Below are 22,123 nucleotides of genomic sequence, written 5' to 3' on the forward strand. Positions count from 1 at the left end.
GTTCGGAATTAAGTAAGTAACATTATGACAACGCCTGTCGGTATTTTATGTCATATTTCGTTTTGTAAGTACAAATTGCTATTTTAATTTATCTAGGTGTTCGTCAAATTGTAAATAGTTAAATAAATAATAAAAAATAGTTAAATTGGAAAATAGACAAAAAATTAAAAACTTTAATATTAAGCTAAAAAATAATTACTTTTGCTTATTTTCCTCACGTAAATAGTAAATTTAAAAAGATGTTTTTAAATTTGAATCTTAAAAGTGAACTCAGTGTAACACTTCATTATACATAACTGTTAGGTTCAAACCTTGCAAATAATTTCACTTCAAATGTGCTTGTTTATATTTATTGTCAGGTGGGGTAAGAGGAACATGCTTTATTTCGAGACAAATGTTATGAGCTCTAGGAGGAATAAATAATGTCTTATACGAATCGAAAAACTCTAATTTTGCCCTGGTTTATCAGCTTTCCATGTTTTAACAATCATTACGCTAAAATTAATACTTACGATGTATCTGACAAAAACTTTCAGGTTGTGCTAACGTTTCTCTTCACCCAAAAAATGGGGTAATACGAAATGCCGTCGTATTTCATATAAATATAATGTATATTTAAATATATCCGTAGTTAATTCCTAAGTAAAACTATTTCAATCGAATTTGATCTTATAACCATTGAAATAATGTACAGTTATCAAACAAAAGTGAATAATTAATTTTGGGGCAAGAGGAACATACAGGTTAAGTTAAGGGGTGACAAATTAAAAAAAAAGTGAATCTGTTCTATTTTTTTAGTATGTACAAAGCACTCGTTTACAAATCAACACATTAAGTAACTTAAATACTTTTAAAACATCGTCATAATAGAAAAACAATGTTTGGTCCAAAAATAAATTTATACTTCTAACAAAAATCTTTCAAATAAATCAATAGAAATTTTGGTATAGAAGTAGTGTGACCACGTAGCTAACGTGCTATGAGCCATTTTTGTGTTTGTTCTTAGATTACGTCATTATTTTAGAGCTGATGTATTTTTTTTTAGTTTCCAACTAAAATATTAAATTTTCTAGAAATTCTTGACGGAAAAAAATGTCCTACCAGAATTTGCTGCTGGCTTTAAAAACTAGCTTAAGATATGTGATATTTACATCGTCAGAAATTAACATCATGTGGAGGAAGTCACTAAAATTTTACCAAAATTGACGATTACCATCAAATACGTTATTTCAACAAATTTAACTTAATTTCTTAAAAGTATATAATGTATAGGTATAAAATAATATATAAAGCTGTATTTGTTCGAATATGAGATTATTCCATTATGACAATTCATCAAAAAGTTTATCACCCCTGACACGGGGGAAGAGGAACATAATGTTTCTCTTACCCCGTAAGTACTAGACCCTCTTACCCCAACAATGTTTTTGGCGGTTAGGATTTTGATTCCAATGAAATTCGTATTGTTTGTTATTTTTGGTCTGAAATCGTTATTTAAAAAGGTAAGTTTTACTTTTTATTCGTTAATAAAAAGTAAAACTTACCTTTTTCTCTAAGTGTTTTTCTATAAAAATAATCTCCAGCACTTTTTTTCAACAAGATCCAGCAAAAAAAAATGCGCGCCCATCTCGCGTTTACAGACTACAAAAATGTCAATTTATCTCTCTCTCTCTCTCAAATTTGGAACATCGTAGCGACATCTCTTTACAACCGTTAAAACTTATTTGTTTGTCTGTTTTATCGACTGAGAGACTATAGTGCTAAACGCCTTACTTTAGGTATTATGGATTTTAGTCCCTCATCCCCCGGCGTTCCTCTTACCACACCTGACCTTATCTAAAGTGTATCATATTTTATGGTTTTAAATAGAATAACAACATCATACAAACAAGTATAATTAAATATATTCAGAAAGCGTAGAACTATATAAATGACGGTAATTGGGCAGTATGATTATTACTAGGACTATATACTAGGACATGTCCAAAGCCTACGACATGGTATCCCATGTAATACTATTACAGAAATTACATAACATCGGCATAAAAGGAAGAGTGTTTAGATGGTTCCAATCTTACCTACTGAATAGACAATATGAATATGTGGAAATCGAATATTGAGATAAGGACATGAAATCTATCGTTACAGTGAAATCTAACACAAAAACCATAAATTGTTCTATACTTTGGGTTGTGTCATGTTCATTATTTACATAAATGACCTCCTGGAAATATTGTATACTCTGTGTGTAATGTATGCTGATGACATATCGTTACTATTTAAGGATAAGGATGATGACCATAGTATTGATAATGAAATAAATTATTTTAATTCGGATCAAAATCGGCTGTCAGACCACAATCCCAATATGAACCTAAAAAAGACTAGACTTATCCAATTCAGGCCACATCAACGGGGAAAACTGGACTTAAAAACCGTAGTTACTATGTTAAACATTGACGAAGTTGAAAACTTTAATTTATTAGGTATAAACATTGTTTCCCATCTAAATTGGAAAACGCAAACAGGTGTATTACAATCAAAATGATCATCATTTACCTATGCATTAGCACTCGTGAAAACGAACACAAATTACTAAGCGGCACTTGCGACCTATTACGCCTACGCCTACGCATGGCATAAATACGGCGTCAATAAATAAATAAACGAATATAGGAGATAATTTCGTAATGCAAAAAAAAATTCATTCGAATACTCATGAATGTAGGCCCTCAAGATAGCTACCGACCATACTTTATTAAAGAAATTTTACTACTACTTTCCCCTCACTATACATACTTGAATAAGCATCATTCGTTAGGAAGTATTTACAAGAATTTAAATACATAAAGATTTTGAGAAGGAGTAATCAAGTGGAACTCCGCAAACCAAAATTATAAATGTACAAAAACAGCCCATACTATCGTGCAATAAAAATATACAATAAAATACCGCGTGACATAAAAAACGAAGCAAACGATAATTTATTCTATAAAAATTTAAGAAAATATTTAACGAATAAAAGCTATTATAAAATTGAAGAGTACATAAATAAGCAAATAATTAAATAATGTAAAAATATTTCAACAATTACACTCCAAATGAACACAATGAATCAAACTATAAATACGTAATAATTAATTGATACTGAGTTTATAAACATGTAATTTCTGACGAATTCATAATATTAATTAATAATATTCTCTTGACCTTCAAAAATGACGTTTTTTGCTTTAGTTTTAGAATTTATTTTGACATCAATTTTAAATTTTGACATGTTTTGTTTACGCCTCGCAATTCCTATTCTAAAATTTATATTTTTTATTTTGTTTCATTATATTTTCTTATATTGTATTCAATATCTTGACTTGCAGTGCCCTATTCAGGGTAACGTACTACACTCTAGTCGTAATGTAACACATTTGTAACACCTGACTATGTATGTACATGTGATAATAAATAAATACAAACACAAATACAAATATATTTATTTATAACTTGCATTTTGTTCAGAAAAATAAAATATAATTATATTCACAGAAGTGTTGGTTGACCTTTATTTAAAATATAAATTAAGTTGTCTCATAGAAAATATTATGTATCCACATTTATACATAACGTGACCATACCCTCGGACAGTCCCGCTTTTAAAATTCGTGTCTCACTGTTACCGAAATCATTATCAAATTCCCACTTTGACAAAATATATAATAATAATAATAACGCACATATTCAACATAGCCCCGCACTAGGTAAACCCTGTGCCATGAACACACACGTAGACAACCACAAATTACACCCAAACTCACGAGAGAAATAATGCGTGTGTTGATGATTTTTACGCAATAATGCGTAAAAAAGGTGCGTCACAGATGTTGCGATTGCGTGGGACCACGGTATCCTGAGGATGATATCGGGAAGAATGGAATCGGCTGTTTTCCGTAGGTTCACCGAGTTACACGTGAACATATAATAATGTATTTACAACAATAATGTAATTTAATTTGATGTAGGTATTGTAATTGTTCTTCTTGTTTCTATTAACTTAGCTCATAAGATTGTTACTATCAAATATGGACTAATTGGTTGGAGAATAAATGAATTTGAATAATAAATTTACAGGCGTCCCGCTCAGAGGGAAAAAAAATGGTCACGTTATCCATACTGCGTATTCCTTTCAGAAACAAAAGGTGATCTTTAAATGAAATTTCACCGTGCTTTGACAAAAATTTGACATTTCACACACTAATTTGACAAAAATTTGTTTTACTCTTGTCGCTTTTAATCAGACCTCTTATCCAATAGAATTTATACATTAAGATAGGTAAACTACCTCCGAATCGGTTACCATGCTGCTCGGCCTCGCAAAGTTGTGGGTCTGGGCGCTATTCAATTATTTACTAATATGTCGATAGTTTCACGAGCACAGCTAGCGATTAGCAGACTATTTTAGTGGATGACTTATTCGCAATAGCAAGCATCTCCAGTGTTGCTCTTTAACCAACTCAAGTATCTGTTGACACGCGTGTATACTCCTGGTACGTTGGGCCGGGCACAGCCTTCACCCCACGATACAATGCCTGCAAAAGTAAGTTATAATTGAGTGCACTTTGTTACAAGGGCGATAAGTAAGCAATTACGAACAGAGGAATATTGAAAGGCTTTAATGGCGCGAATGTTTGTAATTGCTGTTCTGCCCGTGTGGCATACAATGAAAATCACACCTGGGAGGAAGTTAGAAAAAGGAAAATTAAAAACGTTATAATTTATTCCTATTAACAAAATTTTAAGCATTTCAGAAAAAATCTTATACAAAGAATACTTATTTTTTAAGCATTGAAAGTTTTTACATTGACTTGACGTATGAATGTCACAAAAACTTTTAAATTTATTTAGGCCATAGTGTCTATGAGTACCATGGCTTTACCAAAGCCTTAATAAATTAAAAAAAAAATCTATATTTAAAAAGAACCGTTACCGATCAAAAATACCGACTAGTTTTGCTGCACCTTATATGAACATTAGTGTGATAAAAAGCAGTTTAGTCATTGACTTACAATTATATGGACGTCGGGTCCGCGCTAAAAAGTGTCCGAACTTGTAGGGCGTTAAAATCGTATACAGAGCGTCATTCACGCTTTAGTCTTCGTTTGTTCGACTGAAGTCAATGAGTTTAGTTTAAATTTTCTTTGATAGGTCTCACATAACTGTCATCGGCCTACTCTTTAATATGTAGACCTAAGAGTTCATCAAATGGAGGAACTTGCCCTTTGAACTTGCAATCCTTGAAAAATCAGCACAATCAGTTGTATGAATATCGCTAATATTAAATATTAATATATTTTCCCGTTTACGAATTGTTACTGACCAACTTCCTGGAACTGCGCGTTAGAGTTTTTGATTTGTAAAGGACCACCAGAGTCTCCTTGGCAAGCGTCACGTCCACCTTCAGGCTCTCCCGCGCATAGCATGTTATCCGTGATTCGTTGCTTGTAAATGGTTTGTCGGCACTCTGCATTCGCTATTATGGGAACATATACCTATAAAAAGACGATGAATTATTTCATTGGACCTTTGCAACTTATAAGACTTATAGATTTGCAACTTATAGATTTCGCAATACAGAAACGAGTGCGTCAATCGGTCAAGAAATCGTTATAGATTATTTGTTTTCGGGAATCATGGAACAGCAATTCGATTCAATAGAATCGAATTCAAATGAAATGAGACAATCCTTTCAGTTCGTGATTAATTCTTACATGCGATCGTTCACTGACTCACGCTGTAACATCATACCACTCCCGTTCACACAAACACAAATTTTCTTTATTCTAAAATTTCCACAGCCCTAAGCGATGAATTATCGGTATTTGGAAAAAAATATTTTAAGTTCATAAAATGCTGTTGGATGTATACGTAATTGTATTAGTATTATAAAAAATTTAAAAAATCACAACTCAAATAGACATCCAACGTCATTAAGTCTTCTCCAAGACCTTTTGTCAGAAAAATTTCAGCATACCTCTTGCAACGTATTAGACACAAATCCACCCTCTGCATTAGTACCCCAACCAGTGACTACTGCGCTATAGTTGGTGTAGGAAAGTCCAGCTGTAGGCAAGCATACAGGACGAGGACCTACGTCTTCTTCTTCAGTGGGACCATCTCCATTTCGCTTTAGAGCGTTGCTCAAGTCCACCTGTTTAATTCAAACTGTTACAAAAATGTAGCTGGTTTTAATTAAGACATCCTCATTCGGCGCTAATATAGTAAAGTTTATATTCAATTTAATAGAGCTTGAAAAGCTTAGTCGTTTTGAAAAATACATGACATTATTTTTCATGACTTTAAAGTTACATAAAAAAATTTTTTCGGAAATTATTTTAATTTTTTAATTTAGAACTCCTTACTGACGTTATTTAATTGCAAAAAATACAAAATAATAAAGTTAGGTGAGAGAAATTTTTTGAAGATGGAGAAAACGGAATTTCGGTGAGGTGCCTATTCCGTTTCTCATCTGCAATCAGAACATCAAAACTTGCTGAATTATGATACGATCTATTGCCCGTATTCACTAGATTTAGCCCCATCTGATTTTTTTACCTGATTTTTGACCAATTTACATCAAATTAGGAAATGATAGCTGAAATAGAGGCTTATTTTTTCAGATTGACAAAAAATAAGTTTTGGTGTGGTTGAAGAAGTTGGTATATTATCGCTGGTCAAAGTGTATAAAGTTAAAAAGAAATTACGTAGAAAATAAACCATAAAAAAAATCATCTCAAAGTCGCGGACTTATCAAACCTTAGAAGATGGAAAAAAAATAAAAGAACAAACAGCCCTCATATGCTTACGTCTTGAATACTTACCCTTTTATCCAATTTTAGAAGTGCGATATCATTATCGTAATTACCAGGGTTGTACCTCATATGTCTGATGATGGCGTCTACTTTTCTTTCAAAAGTCTTCGTCTCATTAACTTCATACCGGTCGTGTTCCATAAAACGAACTCTTACTTTCTCCTTGCGGAATCTGTTTACGATGTACATACCCTGACATTATTAAGCTATATTTCTACCAATACAATTTTCCATATTGCCAATAAACACGTTTACAGAATTTTCGAAAATTATACGACTTACCCTGTTGTACAATGAGCAGCAGTCAGCACATAGAGGTCATTCAGTAGAGACCCTCCGCAAAAGTATTTACCATTGTACAATAACATCGCCATCCACGGGAACTCCAGCACTTTTGTTTCGCAGCCACCGATAATACGCCGGCGAGTGCGGGCAATACCACATTCTGCAATATTAGTATGTGAACTTTAATTTTAAAATATTTTTTTAGGGATCAAAAAGACAAAAGGTTTTCACAATTAAAATATTTAAACAAACCAACGTTTCGGGCCATTTACAAGTTCCAAGATCACCGTTGACTGACCATGAGTCAGCCTTCTGACTTTGTTTATAATATCAGTGACGGGACGAACTAGTCGTGTGCCTGGGACAAGACACGCCTATCCATAACAGTTGTAGTGCCACTCAGAGCTTTAAATCTCAAAGATTTTAAGGGTACTGCCACTGCGTCCGTCACCCTGAGACATAAGTTGACAAGTCCCATGTGCCTGTAATTTCGCCAGCACCCTTCGAAACGAGTTATACTCACATTACTGCTTGGCAGCAGAAATAGGTAAGGTGACAGTACTTCCCTGGACGAACTCTTTCACAAAGAGGTCTACCGCTACTAAAATCAGTTATGACCATCAATAATTCGTGATCGATCACCTGTAAAAAGGCCCGTAACGTTGATTTGTTTGAAAAAAAAAACAAATATATGCGATTAAGATCCGAAAAAACATAGTTTCGAGTTCTTAGGGTTTCGCGATTGTTACACATAGGAAATGAAACTATTTTTCCGGATTTAAATCGCGTATATTTGTTTTTTCAAACAAACCTATATTTGTTTTATCAAGCGTGACCAAGTGCCCGAAACGTTGGTTTGTTTGAAATAACAAATATACGCGATTTAAATCCGGAAAAATAGTTTCATTTTCTAAACATAGTTTCATTTACTAATTTCCAACTTGTCTTCTTCACAATAAGTCAGTGTGGTGTATTATTAATCGGCACAACCACTTTATATTGAAGGCAAAACTTTGGTAGGATGAATTAGGAAAAGAATAACAATAACAATTACTAACGGCAAACGGGGCAATCTGGGGGTGGGTCACTGATCGGTTGCAACGTAATGGTAGGCCCGTTGCCGATGAGATTATTGACCCACTCTATGAAGCTCTTTTCATCTATCTTCTTAATTTTTGACGGTGTGGAGGGCAGACCGCTTGCCAGGCTTACCAGGCAAGCTACGAAGATTAACCACGACATGCTGAAATAAGACACGAAGAATTTGGAAGCAATTTAAAATACATATTTATTAGAAATTAAAAGATTCCGTACAATTATATTGAATAATTTTTAACATCTCAGTTTAGTGGCCAGTAGTTAAATGTACCCAGCAACATATGTATCATACGTCAAAGTGCTCCTATCACGCATGTTTTATAAGCAGGGGTGGAGGTTTATTGTCTCTACCATTGTCGTGGAAGATAAGCGTGATATTTACATCGGAATCTACAGTTAAAATTTCGTTTTAGTCTAAAAAAAATAGTTCCTATATACATGAAACAAGTTAGTTATAATTAATACAAGATCGAACACCATGAAAAATTCCTTTGATGTGACAGACTGTCATCCTGTCCGATCGAAGGCATTTTTCTTTGTGTTCGATGTTTGCGTTAATAACAATTTAAAAATAATTTCACAAATTATAAATTAATATTATGGTAATAAAACATCATAATATTCATTACAATCAGTAACCACAAATTTTATTGCATTGCACAATGTAAAGATACAAAGATGACAACTTATAGCTATGAGAACCATTTGTGGACCTTGTTGGTAACAGTAATTTTAGTAGAGAGGAGGACGCTATGTATTTCCTTTCCAAAGAATAAAAACTGTAATAATCTCAGTACAGAGTACTAAAAAAACCGACCTCAAAAGTACGTGGAATTACGTTTATTTGCTAAGTTTTATTGAAATATCCCCTAGTTCGCCACTATACAGGACTTGACCCTGGAGATAATAAAAATAGGTTCTCCCTACGACACTATTCAAAGTATATCGAGAGAAAAACTCCTTGAATTGGAGAAATAGCAAAATCAACCATTAAAGTAATTGCTCCTAAACTAAATTAGGCGCTATTTATAAAAATGAATCTTCATGCGTGAACAGCCACCCTTCGAGGTGGATGATTTTCTTCAAAATGAAATGGGACCACTATGGAAGTACCCCCTTTCCAACAAAAAAAAGAATCATGAAAATCGGTTCACAAATACCGGAGTTATCGCGTAACATACATACAAAAAAAAGAAAAGAACATACAGTCGAATTGAGAACCTCCTCCTTTTTTGACTTCGGTTAAAAAATAAAAGTCAATATCAAATGAAACAAAATGTGTATAATGTGAAGTTTAATTCCTATTTATATTTATAATTTCGTTCATGGAATATTTAAACCTCCTGAAATGTTGCCATTGTGCAGATTTGGCCTTATTACACCACACTGCGATTTAATTTCTTAATTTGATTAAAAGTTGTTTTTTTTTATGATAAGTGACGAGACGAACGAGTCGTGCGCCTTACCCCTGAGACATAAATTGAAATGTCCCACGTGCCTGTAATTTCACCAGCACCTTACCCTTTCAAACCCAAACGCATTCACATTACAGCTTGGTGGCGCACGAAATAGGTAAAGTAACAAATAGACTTCACTGGATCAACTCTTTAAAAAGGAGCTCTACTGCTACTAACTTTACATACTAATCAAATCATCGTCAACATACAAATTGTAATGAAATTCACTATTATTCTCAAATATTTACTGTTTAATGAAGAATCAAGGACAAATGGTGACCGGGTCAGCAGAACTGGGTGGATCAGTATACCGCTACCCGATCACTCATCTCATCCGATTAGCATATCCATTTGCCTTTCATATTATTATTTTGTATGCCAAATTGACAGGATCATAAAATTTTATGATTTTTGACCACGAATTCGTTTACAATTTTTCGTAATCTTAAATCATAACCACCTAACGCATTTGCTATTGCAAATGCGATAACTTTCTAGACATTGGCATCTAAAGTTTTATTGTCGTCTAAAAATGTGATTTATGCTGATTTTACCTCCGTGGCCGAACGGTTACCGTACTGGATTGCCACGCAGAGGTCCCCAGTTCGATTTCCGAGTCGAGAGAAATACTTGTATAAGCTATTATTATTTATTTATTAAAAAAACTGAAACTCAATGAGATAAAAAAAATCCGATTAGAGGGCGTTGTAGATGTCGTGTTGTTGATCCCAGATCTGTTAGTAACTCTATTTTGCTAAAAATGTCGATTACGTTAGTTGTTTTTTTTTTTATTGAAGGATAAACAGTGACACATATGAGAAAAAAATACATATTTAAAATTAACAATACCTATACCTATAGTCCCCTAAATATACTTTACACAAAAAGATAACCCGGCAAACTGATACAAATAAACTCATACATGCAGCACCATCCGTATCCCAAACCTGTGTCCCACCCAAACTCAGCCATTCTGGCAACTCGCTGCGTTCGGGAGTGGTCCTGTTTTTCTAGAGTAATATTATTCTGTGGTCCTGTTACGTTAGTTATGATGAGGGGAGGAACAGCTTCCTCATGGTTGACAACCTCGGTGGCCCAAAGGTTTGCACTGTTGACGTTAGATAAGGAGGTCCCGGGTACGATTTCCAGTGGGACCAATTTGTGAAAACTTTTCTAAATTTGTTCTGGTCTGAGTGTTCTGGGTAGTGCCCCGGCGTGCATTCCGTTGCTCTGGTACTCAAATTTGAATGGGATCGCTACTGAGGTACCCTATTACCAACAAAAAAAGAATCATCGAAATCGGTTCACAAATGTTGGAATAATTGTGAAACATAAAAAATGCAATCGAATTGAGAACTTCCTCCATTTTTGAAGTCGGTTAAAACAGATAGCTGTCTCATAATATTAGTATGCACGTCGCTTACCTATACGGCGTAACTCCTAGTGATGCGTTAAAGCCACTACAGAACTCTTTCCATGCACTTTAGCGAAAAGAGTAGATCTTGAAGTACGATTCAGAAGTTTGATAAACTCGTGCTCATTATAAAAAAAAAACAACTTTAGTCAGGTGAACAAACCGAACGCGCGCTTTTTAAACTTTTCGAGTGTGTTTTTAAAGTGTTCCAATTTTAAATCACACTTATATTAAAAGTATGTGAGGCTTCGATTAAAATTCACCCTCCAATTTAAAGGTATCCTTCACTACGATCAACCATAAATAACACAAATTAAATTTAAAAAAACTTACACACTCAAAGAGTCCCTCAAAAAAATCAAATGACGTGTAATCCGCTCGTAGATTCGTAAGTACACTGCAGAATCGACGAAAGAGAAAGAATATCACGACTTTCACTCGGACTACTTCATCCTGTCAAATACTTGCCAAATACCCACACGGTTTTATAGGGCGCTACCAAACCACCGGTTAGCAACTTTGTCAATGCAAACCTAAGCAGTTTTTGATTGCAAACATTTGTCGACTATATTTATAGTCTAACTACAACATGTCATGCGTATTGCTTGGTTAGCGATTAAGTTCTCTTTTATAAAACCAAGTGACGGGGCGAACAAGTAATGCGTCTGGTGGTACCACTCAGAGATTGTAATTCCACCAGCACCCTTACCCTTCCAAAACGGAACGCAGTAATGCTCACATTGCTGCTTGGCGGCAGAAATAGATAAGGTGGCAATTTCGACGAACTCTTTCACAGGGAGCTCTACTGCTACTAAGTTTACGTTAACGTTTTATTTTAAATTATATCTTAATTTAACAAATTATGTGTTCAGTATCTCTATCTATATTGAAGTATATGTCACTTACCTTATTTTTAGCTGTATGCAGGCTCCACTTTCTATTGCTTACTTTGACTCAAAAACTTAAGTATCAAATTAATTTCCAGGGAAATCGACCTAATGGTAAGATAGTTTCCCTATATATATTTTCTGATATAGTTTCTGATTTCCACATTACCTTAACAATAAAAAACATATTCAATAGGTTTTTGTTTATAAATAGTTGGAATAAATATTGCCCATTAATATTTACATTAATTATATTTTTGAATAGTGAGGACTCTATTATCGAAATATTGGGTAAATTAAAAAAAAATGTTTTAACGCTGACACATACTAGGGAAATTCTGATCGTGGGTGCCGTGGACACACACGTAGACACGAGAGAGTAATAAATGTAGGCCATACAAATATTTCTCCCGGCCCAGAAATCGAACCCACCCGAGACCTTTGCGTGGCAGTTACATTAATAAATATTCATTCCTTCATATATCGGGTTTAAAAATTGTGGTATCTCGTCAAATTATTGATAACAGTTTGTGAACATAAACATGTTATTAAATAATAAAAATAACAACTTTTCTGTTATAAATAGGCATTTATTTAATACAAAACGGTGTAAACCATGATAACATATTTCAAATATTTATTCAATATCTATTGTGAGAATTTTCGTTAGAGATTACAAACGAACAACTCTACTAAAACTCATTTTAAAACATAATGATGCCATGTGTATTATACGTCACGTGTTATGGACGATTCTCAATAAACTCACTGAAGCAGAATACATATATATCATCACGCCTGTCTCCCATCGGGGTTCGCAGAGACCATGTATGCTCCTGACAAACCTCCTTCGCCTTCTCCACTCAAATCAGTGTACTTTCATACATGCCCGTTTGCCTTTGGTACTTTTAATCCGGCTTTTTAAGAACATCCCCAATCTGATTGCGATATGTACGCCAAGGTCTACATCCTTCTACACGCACCCATCCACGTTCGCTTTATAGTGCCGTCAATCAACCAACATTCATTCATTCTACATGACCTAACCGTCGAAACATTCCTCTCTTTTTACTACATCACATTTCACACCAATCCAAAATTTTTGAAAATAAACGTTAAAGATTTTAAACCATTAATCTGGTAAGTAGTATTTCATTTACATTTAATATCTATATCATTCTGTTATTTTTCTGTAAACAAACTCCTGAGGGCCCACTAGTGGAACGAACCGTCCGAAAGGATTTTTTGAGTCAACGGAAAGTCCATCCGATGGGAAATCCGTTATTTTAGTTAAAATGTATACATATAAATAATTAAAAAGTCATATGAACGTAATGAATGAGACGGTGAACTCGATCAAAAACTAGATTTCATTATCACTGATCAAAAATCCAATTCATAAATTAAGTTTTAGCACTTCGTGTCTTAACTATACAATGTAGAGACATTCGAATAAAAGTCAGTCAAGTAGAATAAAAATAATATTAGTAGATTAATTAATAATTCATTTATTTCGAGTAACATTGACTCACATAATTTGTTAGTAAACCTCTTAATAATAATATTAGTATGTTACAAAATTGTACACAATGGATTTTGCTGGATACATGCAATTCAGAACAGTGCTTCATGTTTGGAGTCGAGCCTATCCGCTATCGGGAGCAGGATGGGGCTCGCACCCGGCGCACTAGTGACGTACTTCGCTTGCACAGTCGCGTAAAAGCTGTCCACTCTTGCTTCGCGAACATCTCTGACGCGGTACAGAAGTAGTGCCACAACCATAAGTATCATGTTTATTAGTCCACAGTGTCTGTTTAGTGACGTCACTTTGACGAAGATTTGCTCTACATTTTTCATGATCATTTTGTTATAGCTTTTTATCAAAGCGGACAATCCGTTTGAGTAGTGATAGGAAGCCATTTCACATTACCCTAAGTTTTTGGTACACCACCGATAACAAGTAATTTTAGGATATTTTAATGGCAATAGCACGCATCTTTGGTGTTCCTTTCTAACCAAGACAGGTATCTGTTGAGACGAGTATATACTCCGGGTGCATCAGGCCTGGCACAGCCTTCACCCCATGATACTATACCTGGAAATGTAATGATGTCTTATACAATCTTATCTGATAGATTTAAAAATTAATGTAAACGTTTTTCTCTTTATTCTGTACAAGTTTGAGTTCTTTCAATAAATAATAAATAAATAACGCACACACTTAACATAGCCCCGCAGCACTAGGGAAACCCTGTGTCGCGGGTGCCATGGACACACACATAGACAACCACAAATTACATCCAAACTCACGAGAGAAATAAATGTAGGCCACACAAATATTTCTCCCGGCCCGGGAGTCGAACCTGGGACCACTGCGTGGCAGTCTGGCATGGTAACCGTTCGGCCACGAAGGCAGTTAAATCAAGTATAAACTCTAATTCATTTACCGACTCCGGTTTTAGGCCGTTTTCACAAGCAAAAATATTGTCTCTCATATGGCTACAATTTAATAATAATATAGATATTGTTTTCACTATAGTTCACACCCTTAAGTGTATTAAAGTCATATCAGCAAAATGACAATTTTTCAGGTGAGAGGTTTGAAAATTCTACGAACGAAATTAGTCGATAACTTTATATGAGAGTTATAAAATGTCACATATTATACATATTTGTTATAAGTAGATCGTATTATTTTTATGACTAATCACTTCTCACAAGCTGGAGTTACTTACCAACTTCCTGAAATTGCGCATTAGAGTTCAAGATGTGTAAAGGACCACCAGAGTCTCCTTGGCATGCGTCACGTCCACCTTCGGGCTCCCCTGCGCACAGCATGTTATCCGTGATTCGTTGCTTGTAAACGGTTTGCCGGCACTCTTCATTCGATATTATGGGAACGTACACCTAAAAAAACACGCTAAGTTATTGGGACGTCGCAACTGGCTTTTCAAATCCCACAGTACCTAAAGAACTGCAAATTTGACTTTTTTTTATATCAAATGCCTGGCATTAAACGACACGCTTGCGCATACCAGTGGCACTCAGAACTTTAAATCGCAAAGATTTGAGAGCCACAGCCACTAAGCCATAACACTTAAGTTGACAAGCCTTTTGTGCCTGTAATTTCACCCCTACCCTTCAAAATCGGAACACAGTAATGAGACGCATTACTGCTTGGCGGTAGAAATAAGTAAGGTAGCAGTACTTCCCTGGGTGAACTCTTTCACAAGAAGCTCTACTCTTACTCTTCTTCTTCTGCCTGTCCTTATCCCAAGCCAGGCAGAATATGTATTTCTCTCCCACTCTCCCCTATCAGCCGTCATTTCCATACTCACACCTTTCTTATCCATGTCATCTTTCACACAATCCATCCATCTTTTCCTTGGCCTTCCTCTCCTCTTATATCCCCCCACTTTCATACCTAACACCCTACTGCTACTAAATTATGGTTATTAACATCATTTTTTAGGAATTTCTTAACTTCTTTAAATAGTTATCCAACGTCTTGTCTTTTTTGTGGCAGCTGCAAAACCTTTTCTTATCAATAATTAAGGATACCTCTTGTAGTGTGTCTGACACAGATCCGCCTTCTTCAGTAGTGCCCCATCCAGAGACCACCGCACTGTAGTTGGTATAGGTAAGTTCAGGAGAAGGCAAACACACAGGACGAGGGCTTACTTCTTCTTCAGCGCGACCATCTGCAGTGCGTCGTACAGCTTTACTCAAGTCTACCTGTTATGTATAATTCACAATGTTACAGCATGACGCTGGGGTTTACATTTCGATTCTAGTTTAATTATGACCAAAAAGAGTAGGTATTTGCATTCAGGGTAAATGTAATAATCTCGACGACCTCGGTGACCCAACTGTTTATACTGGATAAGGAGATCCCGAGTTTCTCGATAAGACCAAATTAGGACACAAACTTTCCTAAATTGGTTATAGTCTGGATGTAGTGACGAGTGCCTCAGAATGAATTCCGTTGGTCTGGTACTCATAGTACGGGGAAGTATGAGACCAGGCGATTGTGTGGTTGTCTGGCACATTATTATTACATTATCAAAAGCTTAGAGACAACTATATTTAATGGAGTTTGAAAATATTCTACATTTTAAATGTTCTTACCCTTTCATCCAACTTAAGAAGTGCGATATCATTATCGTAAGTGCCAGGATTGTACAGCAGGTGTCTGTTAATAGCTTCCACGTTTCTGTCGAAAGTCTTCGTCTCGTTGGCTTCGGACCGGTCGTGTTCCATAAAACGAACCGTTATTTTGTCTTTGCGGAACCTGTTAAAGATGTGATATGATAATCTGATATGTTTAATCTATTTAGGGGTAATTTTCAGGTTCGTTTTCGCCTTCTTATTTCGGTGACAATTTTGATTATTTATTATATTAATTAATATTTCACGATAACATACTTGAATTTTTTTTATTTTTTTTCTATGTAATGAAGGAGGCAAACGTGCTGGCGAGCCACTCGATAGGAGGTGGTAATCGTCGCCCATGGACATTTGCAACATCAGATGAGCTGCCTATGCGTTGCCAGCCTTTGAGAGCCCTGTAAACACGCTTTTTGTAGAACCCCATGTCAGCGCAAAGGAAACACTTTAGGAGGAAGATCATTCCCCACCTTGCAGGTTCGAGGAAGAAACGAACGAGATGCCCGCGTGGTCTTACAATGCCAAGCATCTAAGATATGGGGATGAACTCTACTCCTTTGGCGGGAGGTGCGATGATAGAAACGAGACGGTGGCACCAGTTCGAAAAGTTCCTCAGAGCACTCCCCATTATAAAGACGGTAGAACACACACAGAGAGTCCAACGTCTCTCCGTAGGCTAAGGGGCTCCATACCGTCTGTGAGTTTGGAATCATCGATAATACGAACAGCCCTGCGTTGGATGGAGTCAAGTCGATCAAGCTGGTATTTGGGAGCTCCTGCCCAGAGATGCGAGCAATACTACATATAGGGCCATACTTGTGTTTTATATAACAAAAGTCGGTGACCTGAAGAGAAGTACTGCTTCGCTCTATTGAGCACTCCAAGCTTTTTTGAAGCCAGTTTGGCTTTGCTCTTCAAATGACTCCGGAACTGGACTTCGTTCGTGATGTCGACTCCAAGTATCCCATACACTTTGAGATGGCAAGGGCAGTGTTCTGGAACTTAGGCGCTGTTACAAATGGGGATATTTTAGCGGTAAACGCACACACTTGTGTCTTTGCGGGGTTAAATTGTACTAGATTCTGTTGGTCCCATTCTGAGACCTGCTCCAAAGAAGTCTCGATTTTGGACACAAGTTGCTGTCTGTTTTGTTCCACTTGCTGGTGGAACAAAACATATAGGGAATTGATCAATATTTGTGCGACCTGTATAATAGCCATCACCGGTACTGTCATCTGCATAGCAATGAATGGTACTAGTTGGTAACATATCATTGATATGCAGGATGAACAGAGTTGGTGATAGCACAGATCCTTGCGGAACGCCGGCGTTGATGAGCACGTTGTCCGAGCACAATCCGTCGATAGCGACTTTTATGCCCCGCTCAGACAGGAAGCTGGCGATCCAAGTGCACAGCCCTTTTGGAAGCCCGTAAGATGATAGCTTCGACAGAAGTGCCTTGTGCCAGACCCGATCAAAAGCCTTAGCGATGTCTAAGCTCACGGCCATTGCTTCCCCCTTGCTCTCGATGGCAGCTGCCCATTGGTACGTGAGATACATAAGAAGATCACCAGCACCACGACCGCAGCGAAAGCCATGGGTCATTTAATAAGTTGGCGATCCTCGAGGTAATCTAAGAGCTGGTTGTTTACCACACGCTTCATCACCTAAAATTATAAAAATTGCCACCGAAATTACTTAATTACTTACCTTGGAAATACGTATATTTGTGTCTAAAGAATCTCCCAGAAAGTCGACAATCATCAATATCTTCCAAATTTCCGAAAAGAATTCAAGCAACTTACCCAGTAGTACAATGAGCAGCAGTCAGTACATAGAGATCATTCAGTAGAGATCCTCCACAATAAAATCTACCATTGTACAGAAGTAACGCCATCCATGGGAACTCCAGGACTTTTGTTTCGTAGCCACCGACAATACGTCGGCGAGTGCGGGCGATACCACATTCTGCAATGTTAGTATGTTAATTTTAATTGCTGTAACTTTAGTTTGTTTTCTTATGTGAAACGTGTAAAAAAACTACATTATTTAGTATGTTTTGTTGTTGTTTTCTTTTTAAACACTTTGATTTCTTTGTTTGACTCAAAAATGTGTGGGATATTAGTATGATGATATCGCACTCTTAATACAATAGTCTATTAACTCAAAAAGAGGATTTTCTCAGAATTGATGAAAAACGAATTACTCGCTTCCCGCAAAAAAATCATTAAACTTTATATGTTAGAGTTTATTATAGACACTTAAATAATTTCTCAAATATATTAAACAATAAAATGGAAACAATAATTTCATGTTTTTGAATAAGGATTATTTTGGCTAGAAGTAGCTCACATAAAGTGAGTCTGATTATAAGTTAAGTAGATATCTTTTGATTGTTTCTTACAATATTCTAACGACTTTTTTTTTACTTGAAGAGAATCAAATTTTGCGTTCAGTAATGATATAATATTAAATTTCACATATTTTGAGTAACAACACTATTGTAATAGCAGTGCGATATGAGATCAAAATCGTGTGAGGACGAAGTCGGGTAAGGAGCACTAACGGCAATCAGGACAATCTTCAGGCGGATCATTGACCGGTCTCAGCGTGGTGGCAGGGCTGACGCCGATGAGATTACTGATCCAGTCGAAAAAGCCCTTTCCATCTAACTGAAGTTGTGCCGATGTGGAGGGTAGACTCCACGCCAGGCTCAGCAGGCAAGCTAGGAACACTAACCGAAACATGCTGAAATGATGTATGAAAAATCAATTTAAAAGCAATTTGAAATTGGACAACATGAATTAGGAACTATTAGAAGCAGTAGAGTCCCTGTGAAAGAGTTACCGCAGCCTCCTTGCGAAAATGTTACAGTAGTAAGCACAGTTGGCTTTTTAATTTGTGATCACATTATGTATGGATAATGTGACCATTATTTTTTCCCCTCAGAAATTATTATTTTAAAAATAAAACACTTGTTCATACCTATAATATACGCGTAATTAGCATTAAATGTTTAATTATTTTAAAAAAAGGAACAATACTACTGTGAACTGGCAAGCGGTACTCAATTTTAACAACTGTACAGGACGAAAAAGAAATTATTTATATAGCATCTGGTTTATTAAATAAAAATAAGTAGTATACATACATACATGTGTAATGAAAACATTTAAAAACTACTTATTTTTATTTAATAAGCCAGCTGCTATATAAATGACGCAGACAACTTTTTCTTCATCCTGTAAAGTTATCAAAATTGAGATAGTACCGATTGCCAGTTCACAGTCATAGTCACATAACTATTATAGTTATTTGTTATTCAAGGTGGTTCAAAAATAGAGTCCTCACTATAGCGAGGAAAATTGTAGATGAAAAAAAACAGTTGAACTAAAACAAATCAGTTTTAATAAACAAAATTTAATGTCAACAACAATAAGAATAAAATATACCAACGCATTTATATTACATAAATAATGTACGGCAAATCGCAAAGTTGAACGTGTCATTATGTTTTTTTTTCATGGAAAGAAAAAGTTAGGTGCACCACAATTCATTGTCAAGTTCGAATTTCGAAAAATCTTTTCCACGTTAGCGTGGAAAAAAGTTTTTGCGCGCAGATTTCTAATGAAAAAGTGTGTGCTGCTTAAAAATTGCTGCTTGTAAAGGGTGGGCTGGTTTATGTATTTTTCGCTTTAGCACATTTAAAAAAAACTAATATCGCGTGTGTTCTATTTTGTCAAAGCGGAACATTGTTAAGTATTTTGGAGCCAGCTGAACACGTCGTGTTATGTATGGAATATTATTTCCATTGAAGTTTTCGAGAAGCATACTTTATCATTTATCTTGTAGACAAATTGTAAACCAAACTATCGGATCTAAATTACGTATACTTATTTGTTTTTACAGGTCTCAGGTGATTTTGACTTGATTGTCCATGACAAATGTTTGCGAAGTTCGTCCACTATCAGTCTAAGTAGATTGAATTTTGGTATGTAGGTATGGTGGGCTTCAAGTAAAGATGTACAATATCCCAAAGAGCTACAGACTATACGGCCAGGGTACAATGTTATATTGCTGGATTGTTATTTAAAACTTCAAATGTATGCAAAGGAAAAGTAAATACTTGGGAAGTTGCCACATGCACACCACATACTTTATAGATAAGCCATAACTCCTTACGACTGTACATAGGCAGCAGTACGGGCCTATTCTTTTCTTGCTTCATTTAATTATTGTAACGAAAAAGATAATAGTTTAGTTGTTGGAATTTTAAAATAAAAATATTTACGTTTTAAATTTCGTACAGTATGGATTTCAAATACAATTACGTATGGTCGTATCATCCGGTACTAAAATGTATTTTTGTGATTATACAGGGCGTCTCACGGCTATGCCACACGGAGGGAAAGTACATTAAATGTACCGTAGATAGGAAATTTTACTCAAAGATTTCATTTTGATTTTAAAAACAGTTCGAACTGCATTCAAAGATTTTTAAATAATCGCTGTCTCAACCGGGATTCGAACCCTTCAATCAATCAAAAAATTTAAATTGATTGTAAGTTGCTGTTAAGTGTACCTAATTATTTTGATTAAATGTTAAATTTCATGGTCTGCCTTTTATTTAAGATGCTATGTTATTTAAAAGAAAATTATCCTTATGATTGAGGCTCTCGATCGGTTTAGTAAAATACCAGGTGCTTGTTTTATCACATTTAGCGGGTTCGATTCCCGGTTCAGACTGGCGATTATTAAAAATCTTTGAATGCAGTTGGAATTGTTTTAAAATCAAAATAAAGTCTTATTTGAGTAAAATTTTCTGTCTATGGTATTTAAGATACTTTCACTCCGTGTGGCATAGCCGTGAGACACCCTGTACATTCATTCAGAATTAAATCCTTTTAAGGACAAACAAAACTGTTGCTCCAATGTACGAATTGCAAGAAACCGGAAACAGTTCGCACGTGGACTTTTAAAACTTTACTACTTTTGTTAATCCAGTAAGCACACTTTAAATTTAAAATAGGAGACATTTATTAAAAATCATGTTCCAATACCTTTCAATCCTAGAAATCCTCTGCAATCCACCTCAAACACAAATCAAATTTCGAATAAAACCTTACACACCTCAGAGTCAGTCAAGCAAAACAAATGACGTCTAATCCACTCGAAGAATCGTGAGTACACTATAGAATTCAGAATAGTGAAAGAATATCTTCACTTTCATTCGGACTATATCGACCTGCCAAATGTCCTTGTCGGCTACCTGCACAGTTTTATAAGGCATGGTCCCACCTAGCCGCTTCACTAATGCCATTAGTGAATACTAGAGTAATTTCAGCAAAATTATTATCTCATAAATGGGGGTAATTACTGCAAACGTAATATGCCCATGTGGGATCATAATGCGTGTAGGTAACAGAGTTTCCTTACATGCGACATTTGTTTTTAATAAAATAATATGTGCGCTTTTGACCTCCATTTCACCTGATGGAAAATAACGATGAGGTCGACGACGTGGCATGCACACCTAAATAATGCCTATTCACTCTCACCTTGAAAAGGCCCAAATCATGGAGTTCTGGGAATAAGTCTGCAGGCAAAAATGTGGACGTTTTGTTGCGTTATGGTCTCCATGGTATGGCCATAGGTAGTGTAGTAAATGGTGCAAATTTCGGCTTGGTTTTCAGTAAATACGTAACACTATTCTACGAGGTTCTAGCTTTGATAGAATCTTTAAATTGGATTACTGATACTGACGTGTCCAGTAAATCTGAATCGAAATTTCTGACATCGGCTGGTTACTACATGGAGATGACCACCCGAAGCCCTGTGATCGAAATTCAGCAGCTTGTTTTTAGGCGGTGATTGACTCAACCCTATATATAAGCTATGGCTTACATGTTTAGCTCATTCACTTACAACAATAGAAAAATACAGCTGAAATAGGGT

The 22,123-nt window shown here is 35.6% G+C and overlaps 1 protein-coding gene across 1 annotated transcript; it reads right to left on the reverse strand.

Annotated features, from left to right (window-relative positions):
• Window positions 1–4,452: 4,452 nt before the first annotated feature.
• On the reverse strand, window positions 4,453–21,410 carry LOC113240396 (transmembrane protease serine 9-like). The gene is made up of 13 exons (XM_026477685.1): window positions 21,229–21,410; window positions 18,735–18,916; window positions 17,974–18,136; window positions 16,130–16,292; window positions 15,563–15,736; window positions 14,737–14,908; window positions 13,986–14,096; window positions 8,204–8,365; window positions 7,143–7,305; window positions 6,870–7,032; window positions 6,023–6,199; window positions 5,369–5,540; window positions 4,453–4,580 (listed from the first exon to the last, which is right to left on the reverse strand). The coding sequence occupies exons 2-13, from the start codon at window positions 18,913–18,915 to the stop codon at window positions 4,462–4,464; spliced, it is 1,920 nt and encodes a 639-aa protein (XP_026333470.1). The 5' UTR covers window position 18,916; window positions 21,229–21,410; the 3' UTR covers window positions 4,453–4,461.
• Between the last annotated feature and the right edge of the window lie 713 nt (window positions 21,411–22,123).

Source organism: Hyposmocoma kahamanoa, unplaced genomic scaffold (genome assembly GCF_003589595.1).
Source record: "Hyposmocoma kahamanoa isolate Upper Pololo Valley unplaced genomic scaffold, ASM358959v1 138, whole genome shotgun sequence".
In the NCBI taxonomy this organism is placed as follows: Eukaryota; Metazoa; Arthropoda; class Insecta; order Lepidoptera; family Cosmopterigidae; genus Hyposmocoma; species Hyposmocoma kahamanoa.